The sequence below is a fragment of the Protomyctophum parallelum genome (genome assembly GCF_964188405.1).
Source record: "Protomyctophum parallelum genome assembly, chromosome: 6".
Classification (NCBI taxonomy): domain Eukaryota; kingdom Metazoa; phylum Chordata; class Actinopteri; order Myctophiformes; family Myctophidae; genus Protomyctophum; species Protomyctophum parallelum.
Genome location: NC_139701.1, coordinates 36848803 through 36866834, shown reverse-complemented (window position 1 = coordinate 36866834; position 18032 = coordinate 36848803). Strand labels below are relative to the sequence as shown.

General features: G+C 42.1%; 2 protein-coding genes across 4 annotated transcripts in view; both read right to left on the bottom strand.

Annotated features, from left to right (window-relative positions):
* The window catches only part of borcs8 (BLOC-1 related complex subunit 8), a 60022-nt gene that overhangs the window by 8388 nt on the left and 33602 nt on the right, over positions 1-18032 (bottom strand). The window lies entirely within an intron of this gene.
* Positions 339-2077, bottom strand: nr2c2ap (nuclear receptor 2C2-associated protein). Of its 3 annotated transcripts, none has more exons than XM_083767874.1 (5): positions 2009-2077; positions 1656-1746; positions 1056-1161; positions 881-948; positions 339-476 (listed from the first exon to the last, which is right to left on the bottom strand). In XM_083767874.1, the coding sequence occupies exons 1-5, from the start codon at positions 2044-2046 to the stop codon at positions 354-356; spliced, it is 426 nt and encodes a 141-aa protein (XP_083624000.1). In that variant the 5' UTR covers positions 2047-2077; the 3' UTR covers positions 339-353. The 3 variants fall into 3 exon arrangements, with proteins under 3 accessions (XP_083624000.1, XP_083624001.1, XP_083623999.1); XM_083767875.1 differs by having other exon boundaries at positions 340-480; XM_083767873.1 differs by having other exon boundaries at positions 352-474; positions 846-948.

Sequence of the window (18032 nt, the reverse complement as noted above, 5' to 3'; positions counted from 1 at the left end):
GACTAAATGGATTGTAAACAAAACATGTTTGAATAACATAATACAATATACTATTTTTATACTGTGGTCAACTGAAGTGGCACATTAACGGCAAGGCAAAAATAATAAAACTATAATAATAAAATCATCAGTATGACAAATCTGCAATAAAATATAAGATTCAATGTCAATGTCCTTGCATTTGCCAGTTGTTTGAGTGATGGGTAAAGGCCAGGTGGCCAACACCAAAACCCTCTACACCAAAAAAGGCCATTAGTTCCGTTCACAAAAGTTCATATAAGGTGATGTCTTGTTTCCTGAGTGCCATGGCATCATTCGATGTTCCTGTTGAGTCTGTGGCCCTGCCTCTCATGTCACGAAGATCTCTCCCCAAGGACATCCAAGGAATAAACAATAACTCTCCCAAAAAAGTCGGCACTGTTCTCAAACACTATTTTTAGTTTTTGTGCTGCAGGGCCCTCCTGTATGGGAAAGCTGTGGGTGGGTAGTTAAGAACAAGACGCTTGTCAGTGAAGTGAGATGTGCCCAGGAAAATATTGTTTGATACTTAAACATGAAAGGAACCTACTATTCATATAGTGTAATATACAGTATGATGTGTCCATATATGCATGAAAAGGAACTACTATTCATAGTGGAATATACAGTATGTGTCATGTCCAATTCAGCTATAATGTATACCTTTTTGCCCATTATTAACAAATGGCTGGCACCGTTTCTCAAATAAGAATGGCCTTAATCTGAATGTAAAGATAAAGATGAGATATATTTTACATAATTGTTTATTTCTTATAAACACACACACACACACACACACACACACACACACACACACACACACACACTCTTTTTTAATCACATCCATCATAATAAAGGATATTTGAAGTGAGTTGTCATCCTCTGGATAAAGATGACTGATCAACATAAAGTCTCCATCCTTTTGGCACCCTGAGGAAAATATTAGTAGAAATTAATGCTTTAGAATATAGTTCATAAGACAATTACAAAAACTACTTAATGTTATAAGGACAGTGGGGTTTGGACATGGACAGTACCTTCCAGTTTGCATGTTTTCCCAGAGAAGCCTCCTTGGAACTGAACTTTGAGCTCCGATACCTTGACAGGCTGTGGGAACTCCATAATAACCCATTGGGCGTCACCCTGTCAAGAACATATAAAAGCTCACAATTGGAATGTGTTATTAAGTTCACAATTTCCTCACTTAAATTAAGTTAACTCTAGTGCAGTTTCTCAGTCTCCAGTACCCACTTTCTGAATCCAAACACCCCCTTTAACCGGACAAAAATACTGACATCAAAAGTGAATATGTTCAAAACTATTTTTTACAGTCTATGTATATGGTAGCCGCAATCTAGAGTTGCAAATTGCGGCTATGTATATGGTATGGTTCAAACTAAAACATCAGCAGACGTCAGGCAAGTATATATTTCTATTCAGTATAGTTGTGCTAGTCAAGATGTGGACTTCATTTTGGTTTGAAGTTTTACAGAGCACTGAGCAGCACGTTCACACAACACAAATGTTTGTTTTATCATTAAACATTCACGTGACGTAACATCTCTCAAGTACCTCTGCAGTCTGCATATAACCCCATTTGAGAAAAACTGCCGACGTATCAGGAGGCTATCTTTTACCTGGTCTGAGTTCCAGCATGTTTCTTCATTGTGGTCGAACATGTACTTCTTCCCGAACTGCTTCACGTCTCTGTTTAGCACTGAACTCACCCTTGAGATAAATACGAAGTGTTAACTGTTGTGCATTTACACACTTACTTTACACTCTAGTACTCTACTCCACATGTACTGTACACAATTCATTGTTGAAATGAATTATCTCCATCCATGCAGTGCAGGCTACATGCTGACCTAGCTCTGGTCCAGCTGACCGATAGAACTATAGCCGGTCTTTCCCTGCAGTTATTGATGAATCAATCTTGGCCACCCGATTCGAAATTCGAAATGATTGATCTGTTATTATTATTATTTACCTGCTCTGCGTTTCACTGCAGATCAATGAAGAAGCCATGTTGGAGTTTAGGACATGTGTCGTAGAAGCAGTTCACTTTACGACAGTAACGGCTACAGGCTGGAGTTGGACAACGCTGTTACCGAAGTCTCCACTAGGTGGCAATCACGTTCTTTCACAGAGCAACGGTGGGGTCTGAGAGGAGGAGGGCGGCGGCGGCGGCGGCGGCAGGGCACCAACTTCAGTGTCATACATTCCAGGTAAAACTCTAAACGAAATACTGTGAGTTTAAAACATTTAGTACCGTTCAAATCATTTTGTCGGTCCAATAAAATACAAGCTATCAGTGTCGAGGCCTATCGAGGCTCTTTCTTCATTTGGACCGGTGACGCAGGTGCACTACTGCAGGTCATTACTTCTTAGAGACTGCAGTTGTTATCTAGAATGGAATTAATTAGACTATATAGGAGATGAGTTGATGCGCTGGACCACACAAAAGGTGAATTGATCAGTTAACCAGCTGGCAACCTTTGAACAACACCATTAACGTTAATGGTGGAGAAAAAAAGGTACATAAAAACACAAGGTCTGCTTAGAAGATGATTCAAAACCCAAGAAAGCCTATTAGCTTGTTAATGCTATCACATAATGTAAATTTTAAAGACTGCACCAACCTGTGTGTGCGTGTGTGTGTGTGTGTGTGTGTGTGTGTGTGTGTGTGTGTGCGTGTGTGCGTGCGCGCGTGCGTGTGTTGTGTATGTGGCACATGCATGGTTCTATACAGATGGTGAGACCCCCTGCAAAGGTTTGGTCATGGTTCCCCCTGTCTGCAGAAAATCAATAGGTCTAAATTACAAAACCTGATGAAACCGAGGCTCCGTGAAAATTGCCCAAGGGGGTTTACTTTGTGGAGGCCAAATAGAGCAATGGTTTGGAACAATGGGGAACCTCCTTCCCATTCACCTTCACTGTGACTTTGTCTTTGTCAGGTAGGCTATTTACATTTTGTTTCTTCTGGTTCATATAGTATTCAAGACAGACAGTTACAGACAGTTGTCTCAGTGTGTCAGTTAAATTGTAAATTTTGATGTAGGCTAGGGCCTATATATTGCCTGCCAATAAGACAAGAAAATTTGAGTCCATTGGGGAGCAGCAGAACTCAAGGACGTGGGATTAGCTGTGGATTTGTGAGTAAGAGAGATGTGACACCCCCCCACCGCAGTTCAATCTGATAATGATTATTATGAGTGGATTGTATTTCATCACAGAAATCAGCAAAAAAGTGAGGAAGAGATAAGCACTGATAAAGCAGAGAGGGAGATGATGCTGGGCAATATGGAGCAGCTGATTGATATATTTTATGACTGCTGATAAAGTATGTCCCATGTTATTTTCACACATGGCAGTGCTGTTGTATTTAAACATAATTAAAAGTGGACATTTCAGAGTTGCATCCACCATGTTGTTTCATACTGAAGAATACTCTAAAAAGATGGTGATTAGGAAATACGGTGAGGCAGCTTTCTGCTTCTACGGGCCGACAGCCTAGAATAAACTCCTGACAGGTACCCTATGTAGATGTCTTTAAAGCACAGCTCAAAACCCACCTCTTCACTCTTGCTTTTAGTTGAGCTTCTAAAACCTCTCTCATTGTTCTGCTTGATTTGCTGCCGATTCTATGATATTTGCTATTGTTTTACTGGGGCTCATCCCTATGTTCCCCAGGTTCTATGTTCCCCACTCACCCGGCCCCCCAAAAAAGGTTCTATGTTCCCCGCTCAACCAAAAAGAGGTTCTATGTTCCCCACTCAAAAAAGGTTCTATGTTTCCCACATAACTATAAGAAAAGGTTCTATAAAAGGTTCTATGTTCCCCACTCAACCATGGAGGCTGTGGACAGTTCAGAAGTTAAGTTAACATGTTATTATGGAAAAAAGCCTGACATGATGTCACTGGAAGGCCCGGCCCGACTAATTAGCATAGATTTTAGGCCCTAAAACGTCGAGTCGGGCCTGCTCGGATTGGTGCAGAATTTGAGAACTCTACAGAGAGTAAAAGTGAAACACCAGTCAGCAAATAAATACACAAACAGACAGAACATAACTATTATTTTATTATTATAAACAAATTCAATGTATATATATTTAATTTATACGGCCCTACTGATTAGCAAACATTTTAGGCCCGGCCCAGCCCTAAAACGTCTGGTCGTGTTCAGGCAGAGTTTGGGAACTCTACCCCGTATATGAATGAATATAGCCGAGAACACAAAGTCTATTTTGAAAATTGACAGAAAGAAAACAGGCATTTCAAATTTGCATTTCAAAAGTTGTATTCTGATTAAATACTTTGGGGCATGTAAAAGAGGCTACCGGCTCAGTGGCCTTGTGGTTAGAGTGTCTGCCCTGAGACTGGGAGGTCGGGCTTCAATTCCCGGCCGGGTCATACCAAAGATTATAAAAATGGGACCCAGTGCCTCCCTGCTTGACACTCAGCATCAAGGGTTTGATTGGGGGTGTCCCTGTGACATACTAGCGTCATGTCCAGAGGGTGTACTTGTACATCAAGCTGCCTCATGCTACAGAAACAGGAGATAGGCTCCTGCCCTATGGGCCCCATGTCTCGGCAAGGCTACTTACTTACTTATGTAAAAGAGCGTGACATTTATTGATATAAATATCATCCATGTAAATACAGTTAATGGCAAACACTATCCGCAAAACATACACTCTCCACATGCCTTCGGCCTGGTGGAGACTATAATGGACTCAGTGTTGAAAACCACTGCTCTAGTTGCGAACGCAGTGAGCCACTTACTATGACAGCAAGGGCTGAATGTCTGTGTGTGTGTGTGTGTGTCACGCTGTTACACCACCGGCCCGCCACCAGAGGGCGGAGCTGTAGCACACACACACACACACACACACACACACACACAGGGCGCAGCTGTAGCACACACACACACACACACACACACACACAACCACACACACACGAGCTGCGTTCGCTTCCCGCGTTTGCGCGTCTTACTTGTCTAGTCTATACCACCAAGATGGCCACCAGGGTGCCCTTAGGTCGCCCAAAGGGCAGGTTTCTGATAGTAATTCATCCCCATTATGTTCCGTTATGTGTGTTTAGAGATGATATTAATGATTTGAAATTCAAAATTAATATTTCCTGCATTTTTGGGTGAGCGGGGAACATAGAACCTTTTTTTAGAGGAAAATGGGGAACATAGAACCTTTATAGCTGAACGGGGAACATAGAACCTTTTTTAGTTGAGTGGGGAACATAGAACCTGGGGAACATAGGTACGCTCCCGTGTCTTAATGTTACTCTGTTTTTGCTTATTTTAATTGCTTATATTAATTATCTCTTTATTTTATTACGTTTTTTCTTGTTTTTCTCTTTTCTGCCCCGTAAAGCACTTTGCGCTGCAGTTTTATGTCATGAAAGGTGCTATATAAATAAAGTTTATTTATATAGTCCTCTGGACAGAATCTTGCCAGTACTCCAATGTTTTGAACAAACTTGCAGCTCGAAAGAACGGATGTATCTTTACCAGATAGCCTAGTGTATCCCTATTTCGTACACCATAATAATGCAACGCCAATAATGACCAATGGCTCCTCGATCGAAGCTTGCATCGAATAGCAATCACCCATCACTAGAGTTAGATTTTTATTGCATTCTATTTATTTACCCTGTCATTTGGTGACCAAGGTACATGCCATTTACTCCGATCTTGCATTTAATTTAGCAGACACTAAGAGTGTCTGCTAAATGCCTAAATTGTGAACTGATAGAGAGACATGCCAGCCAGATGGATCACATAGTCTTGCAAAGCCAAAGATAGGGACACAGGGAAGACAATTTAGCAAGTTAGGCACTTAGACACTTATCCAGATGGACAATAGTGCACATGTGGAGTAAGCATGCAGTATGAAACCTATAGTCAACTTACAACAGGCCAGGGTAGTCACTGCTCACTGAGTAATTCATGAGAATGCTAGAAAACAATTGTGCAGCTAAGTAATTATAGGGTAGCAGGCCTATAACAAACCTACTCTAGCATATACAGTATCTGCATGCAATATTTAGCATATTTAGCACACATCACACAATCTATAAGTAAACATATACCTAAATAACATAACTAGCATCTACTCATTCTACGGTATCTTCATAGTACAGATGCAGAGATGCAAGGAGGGCTAGTAGGGATACTGGAGAGATGAGCTTTCAGACTGCAGCAGAAAATGGGAACTAGTCCTGACTGATGGACTCATTCCACAGCTTGCGGGACAGGATGGAGAAGAGTCTTGGTTGCCCGGAGCATTTGCCAGGCTGTCGTACAGAGACGCTGGGATGTGACACGTCCTGTGTTTGCTGAATGCAGTGTGCGGGAAGGCGTTTGGCGGTGGATCATATCCTGCAGGTAGGGGGGCCATGCCCGTGGCCGAATTGTAGGTCATCACCAGTGTTATGAAAGGGATGCAAGGAGCGGCTGGGAGCCAGTGAGTGGAGTGAGTGAAGAAGTGCTTGCACATTTTGGGATGGTGGAAGATATATGCAAGCATGTGTTGGCTATCTTTGGAGAGTTACCTAAATATGCGGGGCTTTATGGGACATTGTGATCTATCCCAGAGTTTATGAGCTACGGTCATTTGTGCAGATTGGTCATGATGAGTTTGGTCATTAATCTTTGTACCACAGGGACACAGTGGCCCAGCAGACCAGCCGGGCTGGGACAGCACCAAAACGTATGTAGGTCTCTGCCCTGCTTGTCCACATAAAAAAACCCACTACACTGACAGTCATAATTGTGAAATGAGTGTTTCTGTAGTTAACCACTTTCAAACTGCATGGCGTCCCTATTCTGGGCTTGACATAACTTTCTCAAAATCGAAAAAATGTTTTGAAAAGTTTTTCAAAGATCTACAAGCTCAAAACGTGTTTAGGTAAAAAGGCCTTGTTATGCAGCTCCTTTTTCTGTGCAATGTTGTCATACCACAATGTAGGTCGCTCTACATGGAGAGCATTATCCATATTCCAACAAAAATGGAAGATAACTTTCTAAAGTTTGATTGATGGAAAGGTCACAAATTAATTCTGTAATATCCAATGAGAAGATTGTTGATGATGGCTGTAGCTAATGATTAAATATGCACTCTGATGCTCAGAGGCACAGACACACTTGGGTGTTTATTGAATTAGTTGGAAGATTTAGGAAATGAGAATGACATGATGTTGCTTACCGGTCGTAAATCATTTAGTTTAGGAAGACAACATTTGGTGTGCTTTAGGGGCCCAGCGCATTTTAATAAGGTAGGAAATAGGCAAAAACTTAAGGCACATCTGTTGGTGTTGTAGCAATTAACACAGGGTCTTGAGTTGCCATGCTGTTCCCTGTCGAAGACCCTCACTCATCTCTCCATGCTGAAAATTTCTGCTCCACTTTGAGTGAGGTTCCTTAATTACACCATTAAAAAGCAAGGCATTTGCACAATATGCTCCACTGCTTTCATTACAAAGCTCAATCACTTCACTTGTAATTTATTCACTTTAAAAAAGAGAGCATTCGATTTGAGTTGTTTTCTGTCTTTGTCTGCATGAACACTGAAGGAGCTCACTTTCAGTGATTTGTCCTCAATTATTCTCCTATTCAGTTTAAAAATACATGTGTATGGTTTCACTCCTCCAACCTTACAAAGAGATTTATGAATAGCTGCAGCGTATTCTGATTGTGACCAGAAGTTATTGGGATAATAAGTAGGCCTATAACATATCCAAGAAGAATGATACAAATGAGACAATGCCGCAAATCATGAACGCAGCGTCTGATTGCGGTGAAACCGTGCACGCATATTCCCAATAGGCTGAGGAAGAAATGCCACTTGATATTTTTCCTAAAGCACTCCTATCCTGGTGGAGACCTATGCCCAGAGGTGCTCTTTTTGAGTGGTGCTAGCCACTCCTATGCGGAGCTATGTGTATCAGGCGTTATTTTCCAAAAAGACTCAAAGTACCTCCACAGGTGACACGGCTCCCTCATGCTTCACAGGCTGGAGAACACACAAGCACACACACACACACACACACACACACACACACACACACACACACACACACACACACACACACACACACACACACACACACACACACACACACACACACACACACACAGCGTGACGTAATAATGGAAGATTATGTCTCCCGGTTTTGGGGGGAAATGGAAGGTGGGGCTTTTCAGCTTTAACTAACACACACGCACACGCACACGCACACACACACATTTACATCAATTATGTAAATTATTGATCATTCTACCGGTATTTATAGGAACAAAGTAGTTAGGAAAAGTTAGGAATGTATTGGTGCATGAGGCCCAATATGTCTGTGGCCGTGGTCCTGACTGTATTATGTATACTGTATGGCTGTATTGGGTTTGTTACAGTATGTCTGATTAGAGTGATGTGGCATCACTCTGACTCAGACCAAGTCTCTGACTTTAGGCTATTGCGAGAGCCAGCCGGTGATTCTAATACGGGAAGAAGAATTCCCACCATTTCAAGTGGTGGGAAAATATAGACTATGCATTGTATACTGCAAGCCTAATTGTCCAGGCGTTGTTTATAATGTAAGATGTAACTTGTTCATACTTGTGCTGCACTGGATAGTCTATAGCGTGGATTTATGTCTACTGCATTATGTCACTGTACAGCATGTAAAGAGTGGACAAGGCTGTGTATTCCCAAGTTGTATGAGAACCTGAGTATAAGCGGTGTGTCAAGAGGCAAGATTTATGAAGTGTGGCCACTTCCATCTTCACGCTTCAGCAGCCAGAATCCCCACTTGCTCATGATATGGTTGGGGGCACACAGGATATGCCTCGGTCTCCAAAGCCCCCTTTACCCACTTTCTCACAACCTTAAACCCCTTCACAGAGCGACTCTGACCTGTCACAGGGCCTGTGTGACTGAAGAGCACATACACCGACCGCACATAATATCATGGCAGGGTCACTGACAGGGGATTTGTCACGATCAGGAATGGATCTCATGGTTCAGGAAGATTCTACGTGAAACCGCAGGTCCAGTTCATGATAGATCAGTGGTTCTCAAACATTTTTGGCTCAAGTCACCCCTGTAAATAACTTTTTCATCCAAGGCACCCCTGAATTACATTGCTAAATTATAGCACCTTTTGTCATATTAAGGAAATGTGTAAATATTTACCCCAAAGATACAGTAGGCCTATGTCACAAGGAAAACTGGGTAGAATATTTGTCTCCATTAGAAGAGACTTGGGGCTCTATTTTTGTCCATGCTAAACCCATTATCCCTAAACTAAACCTTTTTAGTTTTTTTTACTATTTTGAAAATCTACATTGACACGTTGTGAGCTTGTAGATTTGCTATTTTAACTATTCAAAAATGTTTTGATTTTAGGTTTTGTGCGGCTGTGGCTCAGGAGGTAGAGCAGGTCATCCAATGATCCTGGGTCGGCGGTTTGAATCCCGGATCCTCCTGTCCACATGTCGAAGTGTCCTTGGGCAAGACACTGAACCCTACATTGCCTCCAATGAGTTGGTCGGTGTTAGCTTGCCACCATTGGTGTGTGAATGTGCCGCTTCACCTCGACTGTTCGCCACTTCACCTCCCAATGTATGAATGAATTGTAAAGCGCTTTGAGCACTTGGAAAAGCGCTATACAAATGCAAAATGCAATTCAAAAAGTATTCTGAGGCACATGCGTCAAGGTCAAGGCACCCACTTTGAGAAACCCTGACAGAGCACTGGATGCATGATCACATGAGTCACATTCTTAAAGTTTCAGTTCACAGCTGCAGTCTCCGTTTTAAATTAAAATGTAGGGTGACCTTTCAGTTGCACACTAATTATATGTAGCCATGATGCTTAATTGAGATTCAGTCACCAGGCCTGGATTTCTTCAAAGATATTTTGCTCCCCAGGTCTTTGAAGTTTTCACAGACCCATTCTGCTGACTGTCTGGCTGCCTAGACTCATTCCATTAACTCCATTCCATTAATCCTCCCTATTTGTTCAATCTCTTTGTCTCGCTTCATTCACAGCAACATACCTTATGAACATGGGAAGGAGGGCATGAAAGCTGCAGTTCACACAGAAACACGTTGTATGACCCCTCAAGGTAGAAAAGTAGGAGTGTTACTACATTGGGCTTGTTATTTTCCCTTTCACACTAGATTATGGGAGGCAGACATGGCTACATGCTATTGGATATATTTCCCCAAGTACGTTATGTGTATTGGAAAGCAAATTATTGTATTTTATTTTCAAAACTGTGGACCCTTTGAACTTCATTTACATGTTCCCTGTCCCAATGCAGTTTTATTGCTATGGGTGCGGATTCTTCCACCACTTCTCCCATTGGTCTGTGTAATTGGCTGTGATAGACAGGTAGCCAATAGGGGCATCAAACCACACATAGAACACCTTCTCTGCATAGTCAGGGTGAGGTACTGTTGTTCCTCACTTCAGGTCCCTGGTGATACAGCTTGGTTTGAGTACATCCCTCAGCCAGGATTGAGTGATCTGTATGGCATTGGCTGTCCAGTCTCCTGTACTGGTCAACTTGTCCAGTTGCACCCACTCCTCCAACTGGTTCTCCAACTTGGGTAGGTCGAGAAACAGGTGTTTGGAGGAGCGGATGACAAGAGTAGTTAGTAGTTAGACTTGCAAGATATGGGGGTGCCATGCCTTTGGTTGCTTTGAACGCCAGCATCAGAGTTTTGTATTCTGTGCGGGCCACTACCAGGAGCCGGAGACGTGATCATTTTTGATGGTTGAAGACCAAACAAGCTTAAGTGAGCATGCCTGTGGCTAGTAAGGAGTGAGTTACAGTAGTCAAGTTTTGATATGACCGATCTCTGAATAAGGAGCTGGGCTGACTGGGTGAGGAAGGGTCTACTTCGTCAAATGTTATAGAGTGTAAATCTACAGGATTGAGTGACCGCTGTACCAAGGTTCTTGGCTGTTGGAACCGAAGTTACCAAGGTATTCTCTATGGAAATAGTTAGCTCCTGCATGGGGCAGGACTTAACTGGGAAGAAGAGAAGCTCAGTCTTGTGACTTTTGTCTGTGTTCAGCTTGAGGTGGTGAGAAGACATCCACTGTGAGATGTCAGCCAGGCATGCAGTGATGCACTCTTCCACCTGAGTAGCAGAAGCAACATAAAAGCAATAAAACATTAAGCTTAATGATATGAATAAAGATGAAACGCCATGAAAATAAAGTGCTTACAGAACAAATTCGTTTTTGAAAGATTTTTAAAGCAGTTAGCTGACTACATTTTTAATAGCTAAGGGTAAAGCATTCCTTAGAGTGTCATGATTAATCTATATAAAGTGTAGTGGGAATGATTTGTCACATTTAAAATGACAAATGAAAGATATATCATCTCACTAGTGATTCTGTGGAATGGTCTCATTAGTTAAGAAGGTAAAGAGATGCCTGTAATGCATGCACTTTAAAAAAGAGCTCTATCTTTCTGCAATTTTCATCTCACTGTGCTGTTCTTTAATAGTGGATTTATTTCCATTATAAATGTGAAAGAAACATTTCATTTCTTCTGTCATGAAACAGTTTTCAGAAACTATTATTTGTTATTCCATCAAGATGAATAAGACCAATATAGAGTTTATTTTGGAGAGGGAAGGGGGATGTTGCTGGCTATGCCCACACAAGATTTGCATATTATTTAGTTGAGGTTCCGTCTTATCATTGGAGTGTCTAGCACAGCACAGAATAAGGTCAGGGGGCACCGGGGGCAGTGACCTGGGAAACCTTGCAGCTCACTGTCTGAATAGTCCCCATGATCAGACAAGTCTGCTTGCCTTGGTTGAACCGTGGCAATTTGTACATTTAGCAATTAGAGCCAGATGGTACCTCCGATTACGAGATGTTTGTGTGTGTGTGTGTGTGTGTGTGTGTGTGTGTGTGTGTGTGTGTTGTAAGTGTATTTTGGAGACAAGAAGGAGAGATTGTATTTGTGTGGTCTTGCATCTTATGGTACAGGAGAAAAGTAGTCGGGTATATACGCACATGTGTATGTGTCTGCTTCGGTGTCTGTGGAATTGACAGGTTTAGATGCATTTCTTGCTGGCACAGCACAACAACGCTACATTGTGTTTGTGTGCGTGCGTGTGTGTGCACACTTGTTTAGCTCCCATCAGATGGTTCCAGCAGCTGTTGTAATTGATCTGCTGCTTCATGAAGAGGAGGAACCTGCAGTTTATAATACACCCACTGCTTGTACGTGGGCTGAGGAAATCCTGAGTGTTCATTTAACTCTGAGAGGTCCTCATGTTTACACTCTCAGAAGAGAACACTGATAATTTGACTGTGTCACATGCGTGCAGGGGCTGGCAGTGGGGCTGGGTCCTTGGTCCATCGCCACGAAGACAGCATCATTGTCTCGGGTCAGTTCTCTCCATTCCTCTGCCTGTTCATTCGCTCAATCTGGTCAAAACCAATTGACTGTCCCCATCCGAATGGATTCCTGTAGCCGGCCTTAGGTGCCTCCCCAATTTCCATTCGAATGCAATCCTGACGGCTTCACTGAATTCCCTGTCAGTGCTTATAGGCCTCCCATTATGTGGTCATCCTCTTCTCCTGCACCTCCTCTATGTCCCACTTCTCTCAGTAGACTGTATACGTACGAAGGATGAACTCGCCAGACAGGTGCCATACTGCTCGGAATGACGATTTGCCTTTTGGAGATTCATTGTGTCGTCTATAATTAAGTTAGCCCATCAGCAGACCTTCAACAGCTTTCTCCCCCCTTTCTCTATCTCTATCGGTGCCTATAAGAAGTAGTGGAGACAGTGGAGTTTGCCTCAAAGTGTGCCTCAAATTCAACCTTTTTGTGACGGAGGAATAATGTGACATATGATTATTATTCAGTACTTGATGGAACTGGAGAGAAATTGTTATCATAGTGGCTGTGATAAAAGAAAACTACTGAGCTATGGATAAACAGTCAACTACCCTCCATTCTTTTATCGCTTGTGTGACAACTTTGACAAGTATATATATAGATGCTACATATAGATGCAAGGCGAGCAACCATGCCAAATATCATGTAGGCTACCGACTACCGAACCATCTTCATTAGCGTTCCATACACTATAAGGATCTGACATTATATCTATCATTACAGGCTCCCAGCAGCATTTAAAAGAACAAAACCCCATGAATCGTTCAATCTGAAACAAAAATAATATAATAACCACCCCGCAGTCTACTATGTCATCTACCTTGTTCCTATGTTCCCCACAGAGCTGATGAGCAGTAAATGTAAGCATTATTTATGAGTAGGTCATACAGTACAGAGAGATGCTCTGGTTGGCTGACTGGAAGAGGGATCCTTGGGTGAGCCTAATTAACTACCGCATCAGAAAGCAAATGAGCAATCCATCAGGAGAAGTGGTTGGAAGAGGTCCATTCATCTCTTCTGCAGAACGAAGCCACACGCTCAGCTTTTCTCAGCCAGTCTTCTACGGATATCATAACTGTAACCTTGTTACTGTTCAGCAAAGGCAGTAGTAGGGTTCCAGGGATCCATACAAGTAAAGCCTAACATATATGTTGAAAGTTTCATGATGCATCGCGCTGAAAAGTGGCTTCGTCAGTTTTGGTATCAACTGAAAATGTATACGGGTATTCTAAAGAAAAAAAAGTCTCCTTGTCAAACTACCAAACAATGACAAATGAACACGTATTGCATGATATAATGGTGTTTTCTGGGAACTTTCACACTTTCACTTTCCTTTTTTTTTTAAATAATTGGGGAGTTTCCCTGGTTGGACGTAGCGCGTGGAAGGAACACGTTATTCCAACCAGTTCCTTTCCCCTCCATCAGGCGCCCCGGCTGGCCATGGGGAGGCAGTTTAGAGACCAGGATTCTTTCACTTTCCTAAAGCGGAGCTTGGTCCATAATCTGTGATCACACCAATACACAGATTCACACTTTTTGAAATGGAGAAGATGGAAATGGTAATTGGGACAATTCTCTGGATATTTTTCTGGGGATAAGAGCACATTGTCTGGTTCAGCGCTGATAGCACTATCAGTTCAAGCAATCTTTCTCTACGTGTCCAGAGACTCAGAATCACTCATCAGGACCGGGGCAGCTCCAGACTGTGCATTCTATTGCCACAAACTGTATGCACGACAATATACACGGTGGCACAGTTGGTAGTGCTGTCGCCTCACAGCTAGAAGGTCCTGGGTTCGATTCCCGCTCGCCCATCCCCGAAGGCGGGGTTGACGAAAGGGCCTTTCTGTGTGGAGTTTGCATGTTCTCCCCGTGTCCCCTAGGGTAGGTACCCTCACAAAAAACATGCAGTAATCCTGGTCACTAAACTGCCTCCCCCTGGCCAGACGGGGCGCCTGATGGAGGAGAAAGGAACTGGTTGGAATAACGTGTTCCTTCCACGCGCTACGTCCAACCAGGGAAACTCCCCCCTGTCAGGTGTAAAGGAGCAACTTAGGACACTCAGGCATGAAGTAAGCATGAGTTCAAGTCCGTTGCTCGCCCCATGTCCCCCATATATGGGGACTAGGTTGGTGGAGGGTGTGTAGAGCCCAGGATCACATTAGATGATTGACACAGGGGTGAAAAATGGGTTACAAAATCGTAGGATAAAAAATATTAGAAAAAAACAATATAACTGTTTTATTTCAGACATAATCTTTGAGACATGCATACAGGCCCTGTACAGCAGGGTTTTTTAACTAGAACGCCGGGACAACGCTCCACATGTCCCAAACTCTCCAAAACTATGGAATGCACTTCCCATTATAATCAGAACTGCAGACCCACTCCCAAGCTTCCGCCGTGGCCTGAAAACCCACCTCTTCAGACTCCATCATGGTCCGTAGCACTTGCCCTAGCCCCGACGACCTTCTTAGCTTACGTATGATTCATGATAACTACTTTTTTATGTAGGTCTACTGGCCTATACCCTATATGATGTATTGCCATGTTTTTTGTTCTTGCTTAATGTAAATCGCTCTGGATTAGCTTCTGCTAAATGCCTAAATTCAATTAAACTTTGATCAAAGTCTCTTCAGATCAGAGTTTCTTAAAAACACAAATATCAATTTCAACATTTCAACTCTCTGAGTCTGAGGTGGTGCTGTCCTTGTACCTTATGTCGTCAGTATAGAGCGTCGCAGTCCCTCCCCCTTTCAGAACAACGAGTGGCCCATGAAATGGTTCTACATTCATTTTCACCATAGGCGATTCCTAAATTATTTATTTAAAGACGGTTACGCCGCGGAAAAAGCCAACTCGGATCGTGACAAATCATGACAATGAGCACAATGTTTTGGGCCAAACAAATAATTAGAAAGTAGAAAAAAACGGCATGTTACAACACTTTTTGTTTTGTTTTTCTTCTTATAAATTATTTGATCGGCCCAAAACATTGTGTTCATTGTCATGATTTGTCACGATCCGAGTTGGCTTTGTCCGCGGCGTAACCGTCTTTAAATAAATAATTTAGGAATCGCCTATGGTGAAAATGAATGGAGAACCATTTCCTGGGCCACTCGTTGTTCTGAAAGGGGGAGGGACTGCGACGCTCTATATGCTGAGAGAATCTGCATGTTGTCTCTGCAGAATTGCCTCCAGACAAATTGTTTCACTCTGCGATGAAAGGAATTCAGATTGAGGTTTTTAACTGGCCCATTAGATCTTCATTTTCACTTTTGAATAGCAGTATTAAATGAATTAGATTTCAATGGCCATCTGTAGTCTGATGACACACAACATCCACTAATTGGATATGACAACATTCACTACCCTTGCCTGATTTGATTATTAAATGTGATTCATCAAATAATCATGCCTTTCAGGTTGCAATAATGGCCTGCCCATATGCAAGGCACACTACCCTCTTAGGCCTTAACATATTCCCCTTATCTACAGTCTACAATTGTATGTACAGTACACACAAACATTTCCCTTTGTTGTACAAAGAATGAGTTATTTGTGTCTGTGCTTTGCTTTCTCCCTGCAGAGAGTGTTGGAAACATCAACCTGTTAATGAATGGACTTGTTGTCTGAGCTTGTGTGATACTGCTGCGCTTGGATTAGCTTGATGTGGGTTTGGGGGTTTCAGTCCACTCCTAATAGGGGCTGTACAGGAGATTGGGTTTTCATGTCTGCAGAGACAACAATGTGTTACTCCAACACAATCAATCCACTCTAATATTCCATGCACTCTTATCACATTTAATTGATTTCCTAGTCTCTGCAAACACTTATCATATTTGGTGTTTCTACTGTAGGCGTATTTTGATGATAATTTTTTTGCTCCCTTCAGTTTCGTCTGTGATCTCAGAGTTCTCAGTCAGTATGCAGGTGGTGATATCTAAATGAAATTACCTCAGATGTGAACGGGGGATGCAGTTCACCACAGCAATAAATCAATGTCAGCCCAGAGTAAGAGCTGCAGGTGAAATATGATTTACTCTCTTTTCTGCAGAAATACCCACTGACTAACGTGGGAAATAAAGCGTTACATTTGCCACTCTCGGTCCATTTACCACACATTAGCTGATGGTGGAAATGTGTAAACTTGATGTATGTCACATTGTATGGGAACGACTGAGTGTCCAAGATAGATTAATCTTGGACACTCTAGTAGGGCTCAACGTTCTATATCATTGAATGGGATTACCGAGAGAAACTGGATTAATTTTTGTTTTATTTCATCCAGCTTGTGACTGAGTTTCACACCACAGTTCAGAGTGAGTGTTAGATAAAACTCTGGTCACAGGTCTCATGCATAATTAATGTGTTTTTTATTTAACAACAGTTGGTATAATGTGGTGACTGGGAAGCTCTATACGTGCCTGACATTTCTTTCTCTCACTCAACTCTGCTTTTCCTCCCATCTATGATCTGGCTTTCTTGCAGCATATCAAATGAAGCATCCAGAGATTCCAGACCATAACAATGTCCTCATTGCTGAAATTGTTTACTTGTCAGATAATTCCTCATTTGCTTCATGATAACGGCATCGTACACCACCTCACCAAGACTTCATAATTACACTACAGCACAACAGCAGGCCAGGGTATGAAACATTGTTAAGTGTAGTAATGTAGTGTAGTAATGTGAAAGCACTGCTGTAAATCTCATACTTACTATAGAAATGTGCTAATTATTTTTAATTAACTCTGTGTGGGGAATAGAAATCGTCTTAACAATGTCATGGTCAACTAAAACCAAACCAACCAATTAATTATGAGGGGTCAGAAGTTCTGTGGAGTTGGCTACAGTGCCTGTCATGTACTCCTATTTTAATAGGCGTAAGAACCTCTCTTCATATTTATGGTATGCCATCTATTTCCATTTCTCTCTCTCACCCCCACCCCTCTCTCTCACCACCCCCCTCTCTCTTTCTCACTCCTCTCTCAGGTCTGTCTTGCTTCTTTACTCACTTATCAAATGAAGCAACAAGACCATTAACTCCTAATTCCAGTTATATTATTTTGTTATTTCGAGTTGAAAATTTCGCATAAGATAATTGCATCCTGCAGGAAAGAATAGCTGTTTTCACCTCTTGCCTCATTTCCCTTATCACATCTTCATTTTGCCTTATCCATAGGCAATTTCTATTTTCTCACAAACCTAAACATCTCAGGCCTCGGCAAACTGAAAGACGATCACAGTTTTCATCGATGTTATTCCTAATGTAGTTTTATTGGTTTGTATACTAGTTTTGTAGAAATCTGAAGGTTTTAATCCTACTGAATGACAATCAAAGTCTTAATTCCATAGGATTGTTGCTTTACAATTAGCATGGATGAGTAGGACAGTTTGGCCTACTGAATGGAAGAGATGCAAAGTGATGGTAAAATACACACAACAAAATGGATTTATCTCTTAATTTGTCCTCGACTTTCACATAGCTTAGTCTCAAATGGTGTTTGGTTCCGGTTGAACGCATCATTAACCAACCTCTTTCCTAGCTGGCACCTTTCTCG

Coding starts and splice junctions, on each gene's coding strand:
- nr2c2ap (XM_083767873.1), bottom strand. CDS start 2,046: ATGGCTTCTTCATTGATCTGCAGTGAAACGCAGAGCAG. Junction 1,162..1,655: donor CATGCTGGAACTCAGACCAG/GTAAAAGATAGC, acceptor TGTTCTTGACAG/GGTGACGCCCAATGGGTTAT. Junction 949..1,055: donor GAAAACATGCAAACTGGAAG/GTACTGTCCATG, acceptor TATTTTCCTCAG/GGTGCCAAAAGGATGGAGAC.